The sequence below is a fragment of the Oryzias latipes genome, chromosome 19 (genome assembly GCF_002234675.1).
Source record: "Oryzias latipes chromosome 19, ASM223467v1".
NCBI classification, from domain to species: Eukaryota; Metazoa; Chordata; class Actinopteri; order Beloniformes; family Adrianichthyidae; genus Oryzias; species Oryzias latipes.
The window spans coordinates 16,291,364-16,312,612 of record NC_019877.2 but is presented as its reverse complement, the minus strand read 5'-3'; the positions used below and the strand labels follow the sequence as shown (position 1 = coordinate 16,312,612).

The following is a 21,249-nucleotide window of genomic DNA, read 5'->3' as shown; positions in this document are numbered from 1 at the left end:
GAATATTAAATATTGCCCAGTAATAAACAGACTGCAGACACTTTGTCACTTTTCCGGTAGCCATTAAGAACACGGGGCAGGAGGCTCCGCCTTTGTTTATACAGACACGTAACGTTACGCTGCAAAAAATAGTTCCCAAACAAAACATGTAGTGATATTCATGGAAATCTAACAGTGCGCGTTCATGTTTGGAGTGAAGGTGAACCTTAGCAACTCCCCCCCCCTCCCTACACACACACAAAATCCTCCGGCGGGCGGCCGTGTCGCGCGCCCTTAAGAACGCACGCAGCTTGAAACGGAAATGAATACAATGTAAATTAACAATTAGAACGCAGTAAATTTGTCATATTTCCTCGCGAGACGAAAACTTCTGTTGTAGAATGAGTTTGTGTGCTTCTGAAAGCGCGCTCCTGTGTGTAAAGGGAGCCGCGTGGCACGTGCAGCGCGGAGGCACTGAGAGCGCGCGCCTATGAGAGAGAGCGGTGGGAGAGAAGGAGAAAACAGTCTGAAAAAAAGAAGGAAAGTCTGAACACAGGACTAGTGGAAAAAGTCAATTATCAGGAAAGATGAATGTGTTTAATGTGTTTATTATAGCTCCATTCACGCGCCATATGCAAAACTTAAAAAAAAAAAACGTGCGGTGATGCAGTGATGGGATCATCACCGCGGTGATGACCTCATCACCGCGGTGATGCGGTGATGCGGTTATCGTCACAGCCCTAATTGAAAGGACTAAAAATGTCGTCTTATTGCAACCAGTCCTGCACTCAGCTTCTCTAAAATGCCAAAAGTTTGGTTAATTTGACAAGCATGATCGATCCAATCCCAGCTGGGTGTCACCTTTCAGTGTGAAGTCAGTCAAACTAGGTTGAAGCATTGATTTTTACACAAACTACACCTGGTCTGATCACTCACATGTGCCCGAGTACAGCTTTGTATGACTTGTGTTCTGTGTAGGCTTGAAAACAATGTGTCTACAATAAACTATGACAGATCAAACTGTAAACAACTTTGTGCTGAAAGACACGCACTAAAAAAAGTAAAAACACAAAAGAGATAGACTGCTTATTTTCTACTGAAAAGCAGTGTCATAGAGACATCTATGAGAGCAATATCTTTTTTCTTTCTGTGTGTTGGTGGATGGTACACCATTGAGGAGAGATCCTAACACCTGTGTCAGGGTGAAGAAAGGACCACTGGGTTTTAATCGTCATGTTAGAGCCAAAAATCAAACCGGGTAAGTTCAACTCACTTCTATTGAATGATAATGTTTTTTTTGTTTTATATTTTTCAAAATACAAGTTCTGTTCTGTTGTATTAAGGTTTTAAGGCTCACTCCAATCATCTTTTGATCAATTGTAAAATGCCACTGGTCTAGCCTTATACTAGCTTACAGTCCCTCACAGCTTGGACGGGGAAAACAAAGACGTACAGATTTAGTTGTCTAGAATGGAGCAGAGCAGGATGCTTAAAAACACCAAAAACAATTTTCAGAGTGTGTCTTTAAAAGCAGTTATCTAGCATCTTTTGGGGGCTAACAGAGAATCAAGGCTCACAGTTTGTGGTTCCACAAGCACTTCTATGACAGTTGTCTTAGGCCAACTCTTCCTATCATCCTGCTGCTCAAAAAAGACAAACAAACCCACAGGTGTAATCACCAAGAGCTCAATTTGCCTGAGAGCAGATGAAACCTCACAATTTGTTTGCTCTGAAACAACAAACCTCTTGTTCTTAGCAACAAGCAGCATATACTACAGCTACTCGTGAAGTGAACTGCATGCCGTTTCCCACCGCAATCTGTGGTCAACCATTAATGCACAGCGAGGAGGAACCCGAGACCGACAGGCACACAAACGGGCGGGGAAACAAGATCAAGAGGGAGCCACCCACATCAAAGACTTTATGGGCTTTTTGTCATTGCGCAAATACATTATCAGCAACAAAACACATCCAATTGGCACCATCAATTCATGCTTCAAGAATGAAATCATAGTTTCACCGGGAATGAAAGTTACAAACCCCTGCTGGAGATGCCAAAGCTGACAAGTTTGTTTTTATTAGCTCCTAATCATTCATGTTGTTTTCTCTCCTCTTACATCACCTGCTTTTGTGACAAGTTTGGATTTCTGCAGATCTCTACATCATTTCCAGGTAAATATTATGGAAACAGGAAAAAAAAAGCTTTCAAATGTGTCAATTTCTGCAGAACACATGAAGACTTTGAGAAAAAGCAAAGCAATAACCATAAAGTTTGCCAGACTGAGCTAAAGAACACATGTGACATTCAAAGGAGTGTTATAGTGCGAGATTATGTCAATACTGAGAGACCTGCTAAAACAGGCGGCTGTAAAACCAGTTCTGCAAGCAATAAAAAATATATGTGTTTGGACTTTTTAAGAGCACCTTTAAAAGACCATCTCCAATTAAAATAGTGTTCTTGGTGTTTTTAACATGTTTTTATAGCATTTTCCTCATAGTGGAGGACATGTATAAAGAAAATTGAGATTAAAATTGCATTTCTGAGTATTTCTTTACTTTCAAACAAAAATGCTGTTTGAAAAAGATTGTATTTGTGATGTCAAAAATATGCTGAGAAGGCCACAAGCTCCCTGCTGCACTTCATTCTGATGCATCCACTTGTAGATGACTAGATCCATGTACGTCTTTATCTTGGCATGAGCTGGAATCTGGCTCAAAACTGTACGGCTGGATAGCTCAAATTTTTGTTGCAACAGTAATGTTAGCTTGGGGGTGTAAAGGACTGTACGCTAGCGGGAGACCGCATAAACAAAGAGCTTTCAGTTATGGGTGATGAAAAGACCACTTGAAACGCTTTTAAAATAGATCAAGTTGATCAGAGTGGGTCTTTGACAATCACTCCGATTCCGTTTTTTCTTTCAATTTGTGCCGTTTTGCAACAGTTGTGTGATTCACTGACTTTCTGTGAGAAAGGAATCATGCTACATCAACAAACATCAAACAGAAGAAAACACCATAGTCATAAAGAAAGTGCTAGAAAGAAAGTGCTACTTTCTGCCGAGGTGTGCGAAATTTGTTCTCCGCATTTGCTGCAGACTAGCCGCGCCCGGGAGGCAGTAGCGTTAAGGGTCTTGCCCAAGAACCCCCACTGGGTGATGTGAATTGCTCGCCATTGATATGGTAATTGCCCCCAGTAGCATTGTTGAACCCTCTCATAGATGTATCTATATTGAACCCTGGATTCCTGCGTTGTAGCCCTTTACCTTACCAACTGAGCTACCCAGCAGCTAGGTTGCTACTTAGATAAAACTTGGCCAAACTAGTGATAAACAACAGCTGGAAGCTTAGAAAATGTATAGTTATGAAGAGTGTTGCCAAGATAACATCTTTTCTGTATTAAGACCTACTCCGATAATCTTTTCATTTATTTTCAAAACATTCCTAGAGGTCTTTTAATTAGGATTATGTCAATTTTAGCCAAAATCAAAAGACCTGTGTCATTTTCTAGGATATTGCAGACCAGCAGTAGTTCATCCGAAATTCACGTCTGAGATTTGGGCTGGACCGTTGGTGCAAAGTAACCCCAGCCTCCATACCCATTATATATTATAGAATGTCTGCAAGTGGATGCATCAGAATGAAGCAGGGAGCGTGTGCCCCGCCCTTTGTATTTGGTACATCATAAATACAATCTTCTTTCAAACTGCAGTTTTTCGTCTCCTTTTGATTGACAACAATTTGAATAAAGAAGCATCAAACAGTTGTAATATAAACTTGTATGTGTCCCAATTCATCAGAAAAAGGTCACAAAGATGTTAAAAACACAAATTTCATCAGTGTTTGGACAAAACAAATTTTGAACCCAGTATTGTGCATGGAGGTGGAGTTTTGTGGTTTGGACTCTTGTTCAAAATGTGTATTTATCAGTATACTAGTAGGTCAAATGAACCTATAAAAAACAAGTTTAATCTAAATCTATTATTTTTTTTCCCTCATTAGTCAAGTTTTAACATGTTTATTTATCTGAGGTGATGACACTTCAGTTAAGACTCCATTTAGACATCAAGTGCAAATTACGCATCTTTATAATCTCTGCGATTCGTTTTGGCTTCACGAAAGCAATGACTATCCTTGCTTGACGAACCTTGAAAATACAAAAAACAGATTATGAACGGGACACCTGTTTTGGTTGGCAGTTTTGTCAAAAAGAAAATAAAACCTTCCACATTTTTCCTGTCGTGCGGAGATTTTAACTCGAAAGAAGGTACGTTTCAACATTACAGGATTGAGCGGGGGAAAAGTTGTTCAATAGAAACTAAAGGCACGTATTAAAACTCTGCCTACCTGCTCTTCACGGACAGCTATGACGGAAGCCATGTTGGAGGAGCCGCTCACAGGTAACTTTAGACCAGCAGAGAGCCGGACCACACCTTTGGGAAAACAGGACGAAGCGGAAAACACCGAGTCCAGCAGAACTCCACTCTTCGACCGGTTGAAGGTCAGGTCTCGTCAGCCGTCCACAAAACCCCAGAGCTTCAATTCGAGGCAGCGGAAAGCCGCACGTGAAAGCCCAGAAGTGGCTGCTGCCTGAGCCACTAGGGGGCAGCACATCGCCCCCCAGTGTTTTAGTTTTGATGAAAGTTTGATCTCTTGCAAATGGGACATTTAATGACAAACTATTTAAAGCCTCAAAACGTCACTTATCCGTTAGAAATTTTTTGATCCTACTTATTTTAAGACTGCAATCACATATCATAATTTATAACTAAGTGTATTCTAATATTCACAGTAATTGAGCCAGAAAAAAAAAAGCATTTCATTTCCCCCTACACTTTCCAGTTATTGTAAAGTATATCACATTATGTTCAAAGATAAATTCAAACATGCTTTCAATTCAACAGTTTATTTCATTGAAGATGTTTGATCCAATTATAGGTTTAAAAGTCAAAATACAAGGCTTTAAAAATTACTCCCCTCCTTCCTCCTAATTCAATGCTTTAAAGGTTTTTGCCATTTTTACATTAAATCCGTGCTAAATAACCAATTTCACCTTACTGGGAAAAAATTAATATAAAAATAAGACTTATTTTACAGCATAGACAGATTTCTGAAAATAATGTTTCAAGTTTGTTTCAACATAACTTTAAATTGTGGAAATCGAGAAGACTCCTATAATCTTGAGGCATATCCTTCCATAGTTGGACACTAGAGTGCAGCATTTACTCAACAATTTAATGGGTCAGTTGGTTGATGCAATCAGATTTAGTTATAGATATAACTACAAAGATATATAAGAGTCCACTGTGTGAACTAAATTCAAGTTAGATAACTTTGTTCAGTGTTATCACACGTAGTCTTTTAAAAACATCCATTATCGAGAAAGATGAACACTAAAAGCTATTACAGTTAGTACTTAAGTAGTTTTCACTGAACTTTAAACCACAACAGGAGATCTTGAGAAAACAGTGTTTTAACAGGCCAAAAACATCAAGTGTAAGAGTTGTTTATTGAATTTTGGCATAAAGCTGGTCAATCTGTGGCAGGAACAAGGCTTTGAGCTCTGCTCTCTTGGCTTTGAGGGTTGGAGTTAACAGACCATTCTCAATGGTGAACATTTCAGGGTGGAGGTAGACATCTTTCACCTGGATCACAAGAGTGGAGATATCACAATTTTTAAAAAATGTATTGTTCACTCTTTTAAACATGTTAGTCAAGAAGAAATGAGGACTTTCTAAAATCATCTCAATTCTAAAATTGAGCATTTCTGGATAAACTGTTTTGAATCAGATGCAGGTTTAAGAAAAGTGACAGAACAGTTGAAACTAAAAATATTTTAAAAGATCCAATAGTACATTGTCAAACATCCTGCTCAGATTTGCAGATTGTAAACATTTCTCTTGACAACCTCAGCTAAAAACAGTTTATGTGTGAGATTACCTGCTCAAAAGACTTGAGACCAGCCTCTCTTCCTAATTTGGTCATGTCAGTAATTATGGCTTTCTTAATCTCCTGCACAATGGATAAAAAATAAGATTAAAGTCTTTAACCTAAGTGTGTAACACTTTCACAAACGTGTCAAAAATTTCAGTTTTAAGCCTTTCAGATTTTAGAAGAAATATTACTGAGTTTTTGCAGAGTTCTTCAATCGAGCCTTGATGCCCCAGTTTCTTGGCAAAACCTGGCAGGACGTCAGCATCAGGGACCACAATAGCAACTAGGCAGGACTAAAATGATTTAGAAAAAAAACAAGTTGAGAACCTAAGCTAAGGGCTTTAATGTAAATTCAAAATAAATAAGCTGAGAAATGTTAGATTACCTGCAGACTGTCTCCATGCACAAAGACCTGTGCCACTGCTTCACTGCGTACATACACATTCTCAATCTTCTCTGGGGCGATGTACTCTCCTTGAGCCAGCTTGAAGATGTTTTTCTTGCGATCAATGATCTTCAGAACCCCACTCTTTCAAACAGAAACAAAAAACTATGATGCAGAGACATTCAATCAAAAAAATGTAACAATCTAGTCAAGATATATTTAAGATAAAGTAAAGCAATTAGTTAAATTTTGTTGTAACCCATTTGTTAATTTAATGCAAGTTTTCTACTTCAATCTGAAAAATTAAAACAAATGTGATCTAAGCATTAAATTTAAACACTAAACATTCTATCTTGTACACGTTTTTTTGGCCACTCAATCTTCATATACTCTAATACAAAGAAAAAAGGAGAAACATTAGATTTACTGGAAGCCATTTTCCGATGTCTCCAGTATGAAGCCAGCCGTCTTTATCCAGGGCCTCTGCAGTCCTCTCTGGGTCTTTCAGGTAACCTTTGAACACATTTTTTCCCTTAATACATACCTGGAAAAAAATACATATATTTATATGAATAAGAGCACAAAGACAAAGAAAATTAAACAGGTACATTCCATTTCAAAAAACAAACATGTTTTAACCATGTTTTAAGCTAAAAGTAGAGTAATTCCTATCCTGAAATCAAAACTGACTGGTTCTTTTTTAGTGTTTTAGAGCAATGTTTGATGCCAAATGGTTTTCTGCAGAAACATTAGTCAAAAAACGTTCACTTTGAATGAACATAAAAAAATTATGGAAAGGATTTCCACATGATTAGATTGCGTTACTTGAACAAAAATGAATCATGTTGGTCCTACTTAATTTATTTAGGTTTGCTCAACTTAATGTATTTAGGTTCAAACTAATAAATTTAAGTTGATTCAATTTAAATAGAGCAGTTGCACCCAACTTTAAATTGATATTGTTGCTCACTCTAAAAAGAAAAAAGTTGATCCAATTTAATTGAATCACTTCAATTGGTCACACCTAAGTAAATTAAGTTTATTTATCTTGAATTTCTATTTATTTCTTTAATTTTATTTATTCATCTGTAATTGATATGTTGTTCCAAAGTTACAACCAATGGGTCTTTTAATTTTCACATCAAAGATATGAATTACCCAGCAAAGTCCATCACAAGACAGGAGCTCAATTACCGCAAACTCTGTGTTAAGTATTGGGACATTAACAGTTTGCCACACAAGGGGGTTGGTCTTCATCCTCTACCAAACTTTAACTCATGGTGCAAAAAAAATAAACAACAGTTTAAATCACTAGTTAAAACAGAGTAAAACAGCTAGACAATAAAACCCATGGACAAAAACTCACACTTAGACCCCAATCTGCCCAGATAGACAAAGAAAATGGTATCCCACAATTCCTTGCGATTACTAATGCATCCAATTTAATGGTATCATGTTGGATCAACATGATTGAAATTAGTAACTTTTAAATGGATTATTTGTATGTACAATCGACATGATTCATTCACGTAAGATTTACAAACAAAAAAATTTCTGGTTGAAATGACAAGTTACTTTTTTGTTAACTTAATTGGCTGGTAATTTCCTTTTTTTGAGTGAAAGCCATCATTTCCATCTCATCTCTTGAACCTACCTCTCCTTCACCATTAGACGCAAAGTAGCTCATTTCTTCAACATCTGCCAACTTCATGTAATTACAAGGGAGAGGCATTCCCACGTGACCTGCAGCACAAGATCAAATAAACATTTAAAAAATAAAAGAAACTGGACTTTTTTTTAATAATCACCTGTGTCCCTTACTGGTTTGACTAAAAAAATACTTACCAGTGGTGGCATCTCCAGGCATGGTGAAGGTACAGGCAGCTGCACACTCCGTCTGACCGTATCCTTCAAAGATCTAACAGTAATCATAGCCATGACAGCTTAAAAACAAAATGAGCCTGCAAATTTTACTAACAAACATTGAAGCATCAAATTTAACAAAGTCTTGATCTAGCTTCTAGTTTTTTTTTTTTTTATTAAATCTTTGTTTTTAGCTTTTAAATAGCGGTGTCCATGTACATCCAAGACTTTCAAAGGTAAAGTCTGCTTTTCATTTTAGTGCATGTTTTTATTTTGTTAATCACCTTAGAATACGACTTAAATGATTGAAAATGATAGACCGAGTTCCTGCCCTGCACGCCAATATGTCCAAGCATCTTTGGACAAGGTACTGAACCCCCTGTTGCTTAGGTAGCACCATTATCTGTGCAAGTGTGTGCGTTAGCAGGACAATGACTGCACAGCACTTTAGTTCTTTGAGAAAGGGGGGGGGGGGGGGAGTAAAATATGGGGCGAGGATTTAGTCAGCCAACAATTATGCAAGTTCTCACACTCAAAAACATTTGAGGCTTTCAATTTTTATCATAGGTATACCTAAACTATGAGAGGCAAAGTGAGAGAAAAAAAATCCTGAAAAAAAGAAAGACATCACATCTATTTTTAATTTGTCAATTATGGTAGAAAAATATTTTGGTCAATGACAAAAGCAGTAATGTTTTTGAACTCCCTCCAAAGATTTTCTATGGGGTTGAGATCTTGGCCACTCACAACTAGGCCACTCCAGGACCTTGAAATGCTTCTTGAGAAGCCACTCCTTCGTTACCCGGGCAGTGTGTAAGTGATAGCCGTCATGCTGAAAGACCCAGCCACCTTTCATCTTCAATGCCCTTGTGTGTGGAAGGAGATTTTCAATCAAAATCTGATTATACATGGCCCCAGTCATTCTTTCCTTTATATGGATCAGTCATCCTGGTCCCTTTGCTGAAAAACATTCCCAAAGCATGATGTTTCCACCCCCATGCTTTACAGTAGAGCTCTTTGGATGCAATTCCTTATCCTTCAAACAAAATGTGTAGAATTCTTAACAAAAAGTTCCATTTCGGTCTGACCAATCCTCTTCTGGATCATCCAAATGCTCTCTTGCAAATGTTAGACGGACCTGCACATGTACTGGTTTTAGCAGGAGGACATGTCTGGCACTGCAGGATTTGAGTCCCTGGCGCTGTAGTGTGTTACTGATGGTAGCCTTTGTTACTTTGGTCCCAGCTCTCTGCAGGTCATTCACTATGTCCCCTCGTGTGGTTCTGGGATTTCTGCTCATTGCTCTTGTGATCATTTTGACCCCACGGGGTGGGAACCTTTGGGGAGCCCCAGATGGAGGGAGATTTTCAGTGGTCTTGTCTGTCTTCCTTTTGCTAATAATTGCTCCCACAATTGACTTCTTCACACAAAGCTGCTTATCTATTGCAGATTCAGTCCTCCCAGCCTGATGCAGGTCAACAATTTTGTTTCAATAATTTGGTGACTGGAGGAAAGAAGAACCTATTATAGAAGTTAAAGGTGTGTGAGAGCCAGAAATCTTGCTCGTTTGTAGGTGACTGTTTTCCACCATAATTAGCAAATAAATTCTATAACAAGACAATGTGATTTTCTGGATTTTTTAAATTCTCATTTTGTCTCATAGTTGAAGTATACCTATGATGAAAATTACAGGCCTCATCTTTTTAAGTGAGAGAACTTGCACAATTGGTGGCTAAATACTTTTTTCCCCACTATAAACTATATTATTTAACCATTAATATTTGCAAATACTAAAGGGTGAGACCTAAAAATTACCATGTAATCTGTCAAAACATTCAACTAGGGAGAACCAAGAGATCTCAATGTTTAATGAAGACTTTAAAGATGAAACGGATGATTTGGTAATACCTGGCAGCCCAGAGCAGCCCTGAGGAATTTGAGCACAGCTGGAGAAATGGGTGCAGCTCCAGTCACCATCAACCGCACCCGACCTCCAAGAGACTCCTAAGTAAGTTTTAGCATTTTTACTTTAACGTCAGTGTAAATGCCACCCTTTATTTATAGGTAAACAAAAGTACATTACCTGGACCTTGTTGAAAATGAGTTTGTCCCAAATGCTGTTCTTCCTGATGATGCCCTCCTGGACTTCAGCATATTTCCTGTCTACTGCAAAGTTCAGCAGCCATTTCTGGAAAGGAGATTTTGCTCCGCTTTGCACCTAATTATTAAAGAAGTACAGTTAACCACCGCTGGAAGCTATAGTTGAAACAAATACCAGAGGAATTTTAAAAAAAAGACCAACTTTGTCATAGATGCGGTTAAGCAGTCGAGGAACCACAGGGAAAATGGTGGGCTGCAGGGTTTTCATGTCATCAGGCAGTAGTCTGATGTCCCCCTGATAAAATCCCACCCTAGCCCCAGCTCCATAGACAGCCGTCTAAAAGATGGTGGGTTTAAAAAACAAACATTAAATGCCATACACTCCTCTGTGGGCATTAAGTGCCTGATCTTACCTGTACAATTCTCTCAAACATGTGGGCCAAAGGTAGGAATGAAATGCTGACATCTTGCGTACTTGGAACAAAAGATGACTAAGGAAAACATAAGCCTAGTTATATATTAATATTTTTTAAAGTAATATTGCATAGTCAAAAAGAAGGGAAGAATTTTTTTTTTAACTTTTACCTCAAAGATTTTAATGACACCTGCCAGGTCAGCAACTATGTTCTCATGAGTTATCATTGCTCCTTTGGGGTCCCCTTAACACAAAAACAAACTTTGATTTTTGATAATACAAACAATTCAATTTTAACCAAGCCATTTTAGTGAGAAGTTTAACCTTGTTTAACCATTCATATATTTAATATATGTATTTCTGATACCCCTATCTCATAAGCATTCTCCATAATTTCCTTAACCCTTGTGCTATCCAAGGCACATTAACGTTAGGAGTGGGGTCATCTGGGCCACACAAGGGAGTGCGCTCAATGTATCACTGATAGCAAAATGTATAAAATATAGATGCTTGAAGTTTTTCGTGGATTTCAAATTGTTTAAAAAAAAAGTCGCAATTCCCCAAAAATATTGTTTTTTGTTTTTGTTTTTTTTGTTAAACTGGGTAAAATAGGGGCTAATTGGCTGTGCGTCTTTGCCAACTTAATTTATCTTGCCATAATTTCTTTTTCATTTATGCCTTTAGTACTTACAGCAAAAAGTAGTATACGTGAAGTTTTTTCTATAAGGTATTCCTGAGTACACACAGCAAACCTACTGTAGACCATGTATACATTTAACATGGGAAGCATAGAAAATTGATAAGCTTACAATATAATAAAAACGTATACTGCCTCATTTTATTGTGACCCTTTTCTCTTAAACAGAAATGGCCTCAAATGAAGACTCAACCTGACTAATAAATAGCAAAGCTAGTCACCTGTTGTTCCACTGGTGAAGCAAATAACACTGAGGTCCTCTGGCTTTGGTGGCTGTTGGGACAGAAATATCCTGAGTACATCCTATTGTGTTTAATGAAAGTGAACAATTGGGCTTCTAGACTTACAATTGGCTTTTGAAGATTCTTCTTTCCCAGTGCCTGAAGAAAAAAATGAATTTAGTTTTGTCAAAATCTAGAATAACTTAAATTCCTACTGTTTCTGTAATGGAGTTATTTACCTCAATGTCCTCCAAGGACATGACTTCCACTCCACACTTTGCTCCTCTCTCAAACAGCTCTGGGTTGAAAGAATCCATTATGATGATCAATTTCAGGACCGAAGTCTCGCCCTTCTCCCGGTTCTGCAGCAAGGTTTCAGCTTTCTTCTGATCGTCGCAGAGTACCGTGGAGATTTCAGCTGAAAGCATTCACAGTAGTGATGTTTTGATTGCAGGTTTCAGAGCAAGAAAACATTTAAATCAAAATCTGTCTACAAAACAATATTTATTCTGCAGAAGATCAAAAATAAAAAAAACAAAATAACTTGCTGCTGGCATTATACGGCTAAAAGTAAAAGATCCAAATGTCAATATAATGTAAAGTGATTGTGATTTAATCACCCAACAGTCATGTTCAATCACTGATCCCTGCAGGGACTGGAGTTTGTGGACTTCTGTTCAGCTCTAATAAGCCTCCGAGTACAAGAGAAGCGCTAATTACCTCGGTCGATAATGAACACCAGGGCCTCAGGACCCAGCGTGTCGTAAAGAGGAACCACCACCATAGAGTAGGTGTAACATGCCAGTTCACCAATAATCCACTGTAAGCAACACAAAATGGTTAAGGTGGTTGAGCTAAGACACTTTTCCAACTTGACACATCGGAACTGCCTCACCTCAGGTCTATTTTGAGCAAAGATGCCAAAGAAGGTGTTGGTGTTTGGCTTCAAACCTTTTTGAAGGAGTCCTGACCCAAGGTGCTCTGCTCTGTCAGATACCTTTTGGGGGGGAAAGGGATGAAATATGTTTCTTTACAGTTTATTTAGTCCTATTAATACTCTACCTGCTTGTACTTCAGCCACTGGTACGGCCTTCCTGGCTTTCTGTGGCCCAAACACGGACCATTACCTACAAGCAAGAATTGAGGGATATGAAAATGATGCACAGAAACAAATCAGATTTAAATATGAAAAGATGTTATAGCAAAGATAAGAAACCTCAAGGTAAAGTCATTTTAGAGCACAAGAACATTTAACTCCTTGATGCCTATGGATGCAAATATACATAAACCCCCCTTCGGCCTTAATTTAGAATCTACATGAAATCAAAAAGTGATTTTTTGGGTAGCTGGAAATAAATTTAGGTTTCAGGGGGTTCAGCTTGTGACTTATGCGACTACATTTATATATAAAAAAAAAAATAAAGAGCATCAAGATCCTGATCTGAATTTTACAAAAGCAGCATGTAGAAAGCAAAAAAGCTTTTTTGTTAAATAACTAGTACAAATCAGGAATCAACCGTATAGAGAAATCGGTCTGTCTATCTAGATCTATCTCTATCTCTTTATCTTTCTATAGATCTATAGATATAGAGATGGAGATATCTCCATCCATCCATCTTAAATAGCAATCACTACTTGTTCTTTAAACCAGCCTTTTAAAGCTCATTCACAGTTTGTACATTATTTTGTTAAGTTTACATGCATACAAAATGTGAGAAATTTATTGCAACAAAGTTTAACAAAAATACAATACATATCTAACGAAAAAAAAAAAAAAAAAAAATCAAGGCAAGTTTAATAAATACTAAAAAAGAAAAAGAAAAAAAAAAGCAAATTAATCACCTGAAACCTTTAGACCCCTTTGAAATATTTCATAAAGGGTCTTGGCATCACTGTAGTAATAGGACGTCAAGTTGTTGTTGTCCTCCAACAGAGCGGTCTTTCTTGCACCATCCTGAAGCAAGGAGCAGACTCACTGGTTACTGTATCACGGTGGGGAAGGAGGGGAGGAAAAAAAAATACAACAAAAAAAAGGAGGCATTTTTAGAGTCAGTTGAGTCAGTTTTCAAGTCTCACCTTGATGCCCACCGTTTGGCAGTGGAGGTCAGCCGGGCTGCTGATGGGATTGGGCCGTGAGCTCAGGTAAAACAGAGTTGCAACTCCGAGGGCAATTAGTGAGAAGATGATTGGGATTGGGAGAGGAGAGAACAGCAAATGGAAGATGAAGTCCATGGTGCAGATGTGGCTGGGATCCAGAAAAAAAATAAAAAATAAAACCACCTCCAATATTGAACCATTAGAAGCAAAGGAACAAGCATGTACTCAATATATAGAGATATTCTTTATTTACTCCATTGTTTCCACAGATGGTGTTCAAAGTCAACATGAATTACACAACACAAGTCCTAATCACTCAGATAAAGTCAAGCCCATAAAAGAGCTGGGATCATTCATGCAATAGTAGGCTTCAATAATCTTTACTCTTATTCCTTTAATATTAACAAATGAAACAAATAATGCATTTTATCACAAATTAAGTCGGTTCCATTTCATAGGGTTTAATCAGTCAGATCTTTACATTTAAGTTAAAATTTCACATTATTTACGCACCAAACTACACATTTCAAAGTGCAACCAAACAACTTCAGTGCAGCATTCACAATACCATTTAAAAAAAAAAAGCAAAAACAAAACCAGGGAGAAAATGAGGAAGCAGACCCGCTTACTTACAGTTTGCTGGTACTGCAGTCGACTGCACAGCAGATCCCCCTCCCTGTGTTTTGACAGGTTAGAAAATGGACAATGAGAACCGATGAAGGGCGACCTAAAACCTTTGAACTTTGTCCACCACTTCAACTGATAAAACATCAAAACTGCCTCAAGCAATATCCTATATTATAAGAATCGATGCAACAGCAGGTTGCACAATTGCAGGGCTCTTAAACAGTTTCTAAAGTTTCCTTTTTTGTGGTAAATAACATGAAACAATAAAGATGCTGCCCTTGATGAAAGAGCCAGAGTCCGTTTATGGAATTAAAATGCTGACTTGTTAGATTGTAAATACCTCAAAGAAAAACTTAGGAAAAAAAAAAAAGGTGAACCAATTCATGAATAAGGAGATCACAACCCAGATATAAGATGCATTTCTTAATACTAACCATAAAATTTGTGCATTAACTTACACAAACAGTCATGAAAGTGTCTTTACACACATCTTCATTAGCTAAAGCCTTGGAAAGTTACCTGCAGGGATTAGCAGTTTGGAATTAGGCTGATCTTTGGTCCCTCTGAGCAAACACAGCTGAGGCCAGAAACGCCATTAAGACACAACCTGCTCACCTGTGGTCATTAGCACTTCAAACTGCACACAGGTGCAACAGCTCCTCTGCACTAGTCAAGGCTCAACTTGCCTCCAGGTTTCTGCAGATAACACACCCAGGAGAGCTGACCCTCTGCTCTTGATTGCACTGGAACTTTCATATCTTTTTTTTTTTTAATAAACTAAATGACCTTGTAAAAAATAAACAGATCACCTTAATTAATCAGACATCAATAAGAAAATGTAGGGTTTGTTTTAGGATAGGGATATTGTATTAAAAATTATTTTATTAAAACACATTGGCACCAGAAAATCAATTGTTTTAATTAATTAAAAAAATACATTTGGACCAAAAGTCAATTTAAGATTACATTTTTCAGATTATACCTTTACATTGAACTGCCCATATTACACACTGTGCCTGAAAATGTATTATGAGATCATTTGAATTGTATTTAAATTTTTTTCAAATTCCTGTCATCATAATTTCACAACTTTATTCTCATATATCCCCATAGATGAGGAAACAGAAAAAAACGCATTCAATACTAAAATGCTTGTGAGTATCTTTTTTTCTGTATAATTGCAATGACCTTTCAGGTATTTTCTGTAGTTTGTAGACTGGGCCTCTAAAAAAGGAGTAATTGTAAAAATAGTACACTTGCTGATATCTGAACCAACTTTAGTATGTTTCTTAACGGAAAATGTGACTGTCATATGGTTTATGGTAATTTTTGGTGTTAAATGGTTGATTTTTAAGTTTCATAATCAATACATTTTGCAGTTAAAGTTTGTAACTCTTAGCTATTTCTGTATGAGAGAATAAAAAAATGTGTTTCATAGGCAATGGATAATTTCATTGGGTGGAAGTTGTCTTGGATTAGGGTGAAGATAACAACGAACCTTGAACATTGGTGGTATGCAGTGGAGTGATAGCTAAGACATAAATCCAGTATCTTTGAAATTAACTTGGGTTGTTAAAATCTAACCAGGAACATATCTCACCTCATGGCCGCTTGGCTTAGTGATATCAGACGATCACGAGGATGCTGTTTTTTTTTTTATCATGAAAGACTGTGACATTTCCTGAGGTATGATTATCAAAAGCTAATCAGTCTTCTGTAGTATGAATTCATCATCTTACAAAGAGCATCACAAATTATTGTTGTTTGCAGCCAAAAATTTAATTATTTGTAAAGCAAGCACAGATCAGACATTATACAGCTCATTTAATCTTATTTTTTGTTTTCTGACTGTACCTCATGGTAGGCGATTATTGTAATTATTGATATTTTTAAAATGAAAATCAGAAACCATTTGTGTTCTGTGTTTTGTTCAGAATGAAAAAGCCCCAAGGGGCCAGTTTACAAGTAAAGTATGTGTGCCACACTGGCATCTAGTGGCAGGCACTAAATATGATATCCAATTGGAGCGTAGAAAATACCTTATTTGTCCATTTTAATCTGTTGTATTTGTTCATTTGTAGTGCAATTAGCAATTTGGAGCTGCTGTATTTTTTAAGGTGCTAAAAACATATTTACTACAAAATGGCGTAGCTATGTAACATGCAAATGGAGTGTAAATAAAATATTTTCACATTTTCCATTTTAATTCTGTTTGTTCATTTCATAAAATTTAACTTTAATGACAGTTTTGGAATCTCTGTCAAGTATCACTAAAGAGTGATACTTGACAGAGAATAACTTGTTTTTCTTTATGCACCTCCCACTCCACTCCACATTTTCTCCTCCTCGAGCAACCATGCAGCCTCACTGAGGGGAGATGGGTATTTAAGTTCAGTGGTGTCAAGCACGGACCAGGATGACAATGATGAGAACAGTGTATTTTTGGCTTGGAAGCTGCACCTTAGTGCTCCAGCTCACACTTGCATCAAATGCTGCTTTAATCAGCAACAACAACAACAACATCAATGGGTCTCAAAGTTACCGGCTGCTCATTGGCTTCCAGGCTCCCTGGAACATTTCCTACCCCTTCAGTGCCCAGCGGCTGGGCTCGGCCATACAGATAGCTGTGGAGAAGGTGAATACCAACCCCTCCTTCTTGGGGAACTACAGCCTGGATTTTGTGTACAAGGAAACAGGCTGTGATCCCAAATTGTCCCTGGGAGGGTTCATCCATCAGGTATGGACAGAAAACGTGACGGCTCTCTTTGGACCGGCTTGTCCTGAAGAAGCAGAGGTATGGTAAATGGCAATTTTATGTTTAGTGCTTAAATTAGAAAATATTGCGTCTATTTATGGTATAGCTTAGTGTTTTAGGTAACATTTTACATCTTTTTAAATTCATTTTGTTCTTATAACTTATTACAATCATACAAATCAGACAATCTGATAGATTTAAGCTTTTTTATTAGTCTGTTTCCTCTCCTTAGACACTTTATAGCATGTTACTGTTCATGTACAATTGTAAAAAAACAAAAAAACAACTAGCCTTATTTAGGTCATTCTGCAGGTGTGTCCTTATTTTGTCATTGGCGTTTTCTTTATTATAAACTGCAGTGTGTGTTTCTGAAAAAAAGAGTTTTCCCACTATAACCTCATCATCCAGAAAGAGCTTAGTTACAACACAGGTTAGTGACGTAAATAATACATGGAAAGAAAAAGTAAAAACAGAAAAGGACAAGTTTTGATTTCCAAAGAAAGTAAATGTTTGGGTTTGTTCATGCCTGCTCATCCAACAGTAACAATTCCCATGTGTTTTCACCTAATTAAAAAATCAAACCTTCTGCTCTTTTTTAAACTAATAACTTTTTATATATATATATATATTTTTCCCCAGGTTACTGGTCTTCTTGCTTCCACGTGGCACATCCCAATGTTTGGTTTTGTGGGTCAGTCTTCCAAAATGGACAACAATGAGATCTACGACTCCTACATCAAAGTCATACCCCCTCTCAAAAGAAGCTCTGAGGTCTTGGTTAAGACCTTGGAGTTCTTTGGGTGGAGACACGTGGCTATGATTGGAGGAGGTTTGGAGACAAACACCTGGGATAAGGTAGACGCTTTGTGGAAAACGATAGAGGATAAACTGAGAGCCAGATTTAAACTGACTGCAGAGGTGAAGTTTGACACAAGCAACCCTAAGCTGGTTTATCAAAATGTGAAGTACATCTCGACAGTTGCAAGAGGTGAAACTGTTTGACTAAACATTTTGCTGCCATCTATAAACATAGAATCACATTTCCTCCATATTTCTAATTTTTTTGTCACTTTCTTTTGCAGTTATCGTGGTTCTGACAAACAGAGAGGACTCCATGGCTTTGCTGCTAGAGGCGGAGCGTCAGGGTTTGATGAACGGGGACTATGTCTTCTTCCTGGTGCAGCAGTTTGAGGTGAGAAAAAGGGCTTAAAGCTTGAATGGTTACATTTTATTGCCACATAAAAAAAACTCAGGAGTTATCTAAGATTTTTATCCATCATAAAGTCAAACTGGCAGGAAAGTTCTCCAGACCTATGAACAGTTTTGAGATTATTTTGTAATCATCACAACTGCACAGCATAAATGGATTATTATTAAAAGAAAATACTTTTTTTTTTTGCGTTGTGTCTTGTTTTGCTTGAATTTTAGGGCAAACAATTACATAGCCTGCAGGGGCGGAGCTAGCACATTTTATATCGGGGGTGGAAAAGGGGGCAGAAGACTTTGGAAGGGTGGCAAATGAGCCTGGAAGGCAATCATAAATGAAAGAACAAAAAGTACGTATTTCAAACTGCTTTATTTATTTAATGTTTCATTGAGCATTTGCAATTCCTAAAGAGGGTTGTATTGATGATTTCTTAATCTTTGTCAAAAATGACATTAAGAATAACTAAAATATTTAGGGGCATGTAGGGTGCAGCTGCCCCCTAGTCCCCCTGTAGCTCTTCCCCTGACAGTCTTTTAAATGTCATTATATTCTAATCAATTTGTTTATGTCATGCATTTCTTGAAAATGACAAAAATATAAAATATGAATCAGTTTGAAGTTCAAAAGTTTTTTAAAAATAAAATATAATTAAGGATTCTTTCCAAATATGAAGTGAAACGTTCTAAATCTTCCTTTCTAAATCACGTTATTAAGGCTAGGTTGGCAGTCAAAGGCCATTACGTATGACTATGATAATAGTAGTCATAGTTATACTCATAGTCATATTATTATATCCAGTTGTAATAATATTATAACTGGATAGCTCAGTAGGACCATTATGCAGGAAAACCTGGGTTTACAATGAGCCAAATCTGGGGTGGATCCTTAGGTATGACCCCTTGATGCTGTTGCCTATCTGGGTTTCCCTGTGCATTGACAATACAGGGTTGTGTTAGGAAGGACATCTGGCATAAAAACTCTACCAAATCATATGTGCGAATCAGTGAAAAATGTTTTGCTGTGGTGAGCCCCAACGATGTAAGCCAAAAGGTAACCAACTTGTATGACTATGACCAACAGATTTTCCATATTTGCACTTTTTTTTCTCCTTTCATTAAACAGGATAACTTTTGGAAATTTGTCATGAACAAGATCAACCAAACTGTCCTAAGAGCTTTTGACATGACCTTCATCATTGGTCAAAAATCTTATGACAGATATGAGTACTACGATTTCTTCAGTCAAGTTTTTCAAAGACTGAAAGGACAGCCTTTCCAGACCAACCTGACATCTGAAAGCGAGGTTAGTGGACGACGGTGGAACATGCAACCTTGAATTTCAAATAAATATGTGTTTACTCAAATTCACATCTTTTCCCACATGCTAGGTCAGCCCATATTCTGCCTATCTGCATGACGCTGTGCTTCTCTATGCCATGGGGCTAAAGGAAGTGCTGAAAGATGGCAAAGATCCCTATGATGGCCGCCAACTTCTGCAGAGACTGAAAAACAAAAACAGCATTCGCTTTTATGGTAGCTATAACTTTATACATACCTGTTTTGTAAAGTTTTGTTGTGAAGAAAATAAATCAAAAGGCCCAGAAACTTTGCATGCAAAGGGCTTGCCATGTATCTGAAGCGCAGTTCACAAACCTATGGCATCACAAGTTTATCCAAAGGTGGCATGTGTTAGGGTTTTTATTTAAAAAAATAAGCAAAGAAGAATTCCTATGTATCTGTCTATCTTTTGCATTCACTTAAAAAAGATATTTATGTTTGCCTGTGCCATGAAATTGTATGCTGTGTCAACATGTGTTTAGTCAGCGTGTCTAAAGCTTTTTTTCTGTTAGAGTGTTGACTCAATGAGGAAACTGCTTCCATTTAAGGTGAAAAACAGTTCAACTTAAAACTTACAGGTAAAATAACTGCAAGTAAAAGACAATACTTGCCATGATCTGTTTTTATCTTGATTACAGCAGGAAAACACAAATTTTGCTGTCAAGTTACCACAGACAAGGACAGATACATTAGTAATGCACAAGCTTAAATGCACCTTTTATATAGACAGCATAACTGGAAACAATAATCCCAGTATGGTTAGAATTTCTGGAAAAATACAAGTTTGTTTCAGTCGTAAAGTCAGATATTGTATTTCCCTTTTCCCACTTGCTTCAGCTCAGTCTGTCAGGTCAATCATCAAAGAAAAACTTTATTCAGACTTTATTGACAACTTAGAATCTGAAACCAAAAGTCTTTCTCAAAGAAAATAATATATATTCAAAAAATTCCCATCTGTTTTAAATAATTTCCTTTATAAACCAAAATAATACATTCGCACAGCTTTGAATATATCTTGTGAAGAAAATGTCTGTCCACATTTTCCCCTTAGTCCTGTCCAGCTACTGAGCAAGCGGAAAAAGGCCGAGACCCTGTTCTTGTATTGGACAAATGTTATTGTTATAATTGAAATTCTGCATATGCTTCTTGCACAAACTAAGTGTATATTTTTATAAACCCCTTTTGCTTTAGAAGCTAAATCACATTTTATTATTTAAGTTTTTTTTACTCCAAGTTGTGGACTGATTAGAAAGAAGGTGTGATTGAAAAAAAATTAGGGAAGAAGTTGAAAATGTACTTGTGTGTGCACACACTTAACAAACAAGGCATATCACATGCACATATGTGAACAAATCAACATACACATGTGAAAAAAGATCAGCACTAACAGGTTGATGTGTCTGACAGGAATTAAAAACTGTACATTATAAATCATCTGTGTAGAATAGAGAATTGAATAGAATTGAGGCATTTAATAATAATTCTGTTAACGCAATTTGTACTAAAGCTTCAATGTATTGTTTGCAGGTGCATCTGGACTAGTCCACTTTGATGAAGAAGGTGAGCGATATCTGGACTATTCCATTTATGACCTGCAGCAAGTAGAAGACAAAACCAAATTTGTGCCGATTCTTC

The 21,249-nt window shown here is 37.2% G+C and overlaps 2 protein-coding genes across 4 annotated transcripts in view; both read right to left on the bottom strand.

Moving 5' to 3' along the window:
- The window catches only part of LOC101172448 (ankyrin-3-like), a gene marked incomplete at its 3' end in the record, with an annotated part of 145,783 nt that extends 141,206 nt beyond the window's left edge, over positions 1-4,577 (bottom strand). The window contains 1 exon segment of the mRNA XM_023949393.1: positions 4,324-4,577. Within this exon segment, the coding sequence (XP_023805161.1) occupies positions 4,324-4,356 (33 nt within the window).
- A 292-nt stretch (positions 4,578-4,869) lies between these two features.
- LOC101166257 (acyl-CoA synthetase long chain family member 5) lies at positions 4,870-14,907 on the bottom strand. Of its 3 annotated transcripts, none has more exons than XM_023949683.1 (22): positions 14,835-14,907; positions 14,322-14,364; positions 13,668-13,836; positions 13,434-13,545; positions 12,654-12,718; positions 12,487-12,588; positions 12,312-12,411; positions 11,831-12,009; positions 11,718-11,750; positions 11,592-11,643; positions 10,844-10,917; positions 10,672-10,749; positions 10,461-10,595; positions 10,242-10,376; positions 10,067-10,162; positions 8,141-8,213; positions 7,950-8,038; positions 6,723-6,839; positions 6,296-6,439; positions 6,102-6,203; positions 5,917-5,988; positions 4,870-5,621 (listed from the first exon to the last, which is right to left on the bottom strand). In XM_023949683.1, exons 3-22 carry the CDS (start codon positions 13,821-13,823, stop codon positions 5,484-5,486), a joined length of 2,052 nt encoding a protein of 683 aa, XP_023805451.1. In that variant the 5' UTR covers positions 13,824-13,836; positions 14,322-14,364; positions 14,835-14,907; the 3' UTR covers positions 4,870-5,483. The 3 variants fall into 3 exon arrangements, with proteins under 3 accessions (XP_023805451.1, XP_023805452.1, XP_023805450.1); XM_023949684.1 differs by having other exon boundaries at positions 14,774-14,869; XM_023949682.1 differs by having other exon boundaries at positions 14,750-14,845.
- Positions 14,908-21,249: the final 6,342 nt, after the last annotated feature.

Coding starts and splice junctions, on each gene's coding strand:
- LOC101166257 (XM_023949682.1), bottom strand. Junction 12,589..12,653: donor AGTGGCTGAAGTACAAGCAG/GTAGAGTATTAA, acceptor CCCCCCCAAAAG/GTATCTGACAGAGCAGAGCA. Junction 5,622..5,916: donor GTCTCAAGTCTTTTGAGCAG/GTAATCTCACAC, acceptor CTTGTGATCCAG/GTGAAAGATGTCTACCTCCA.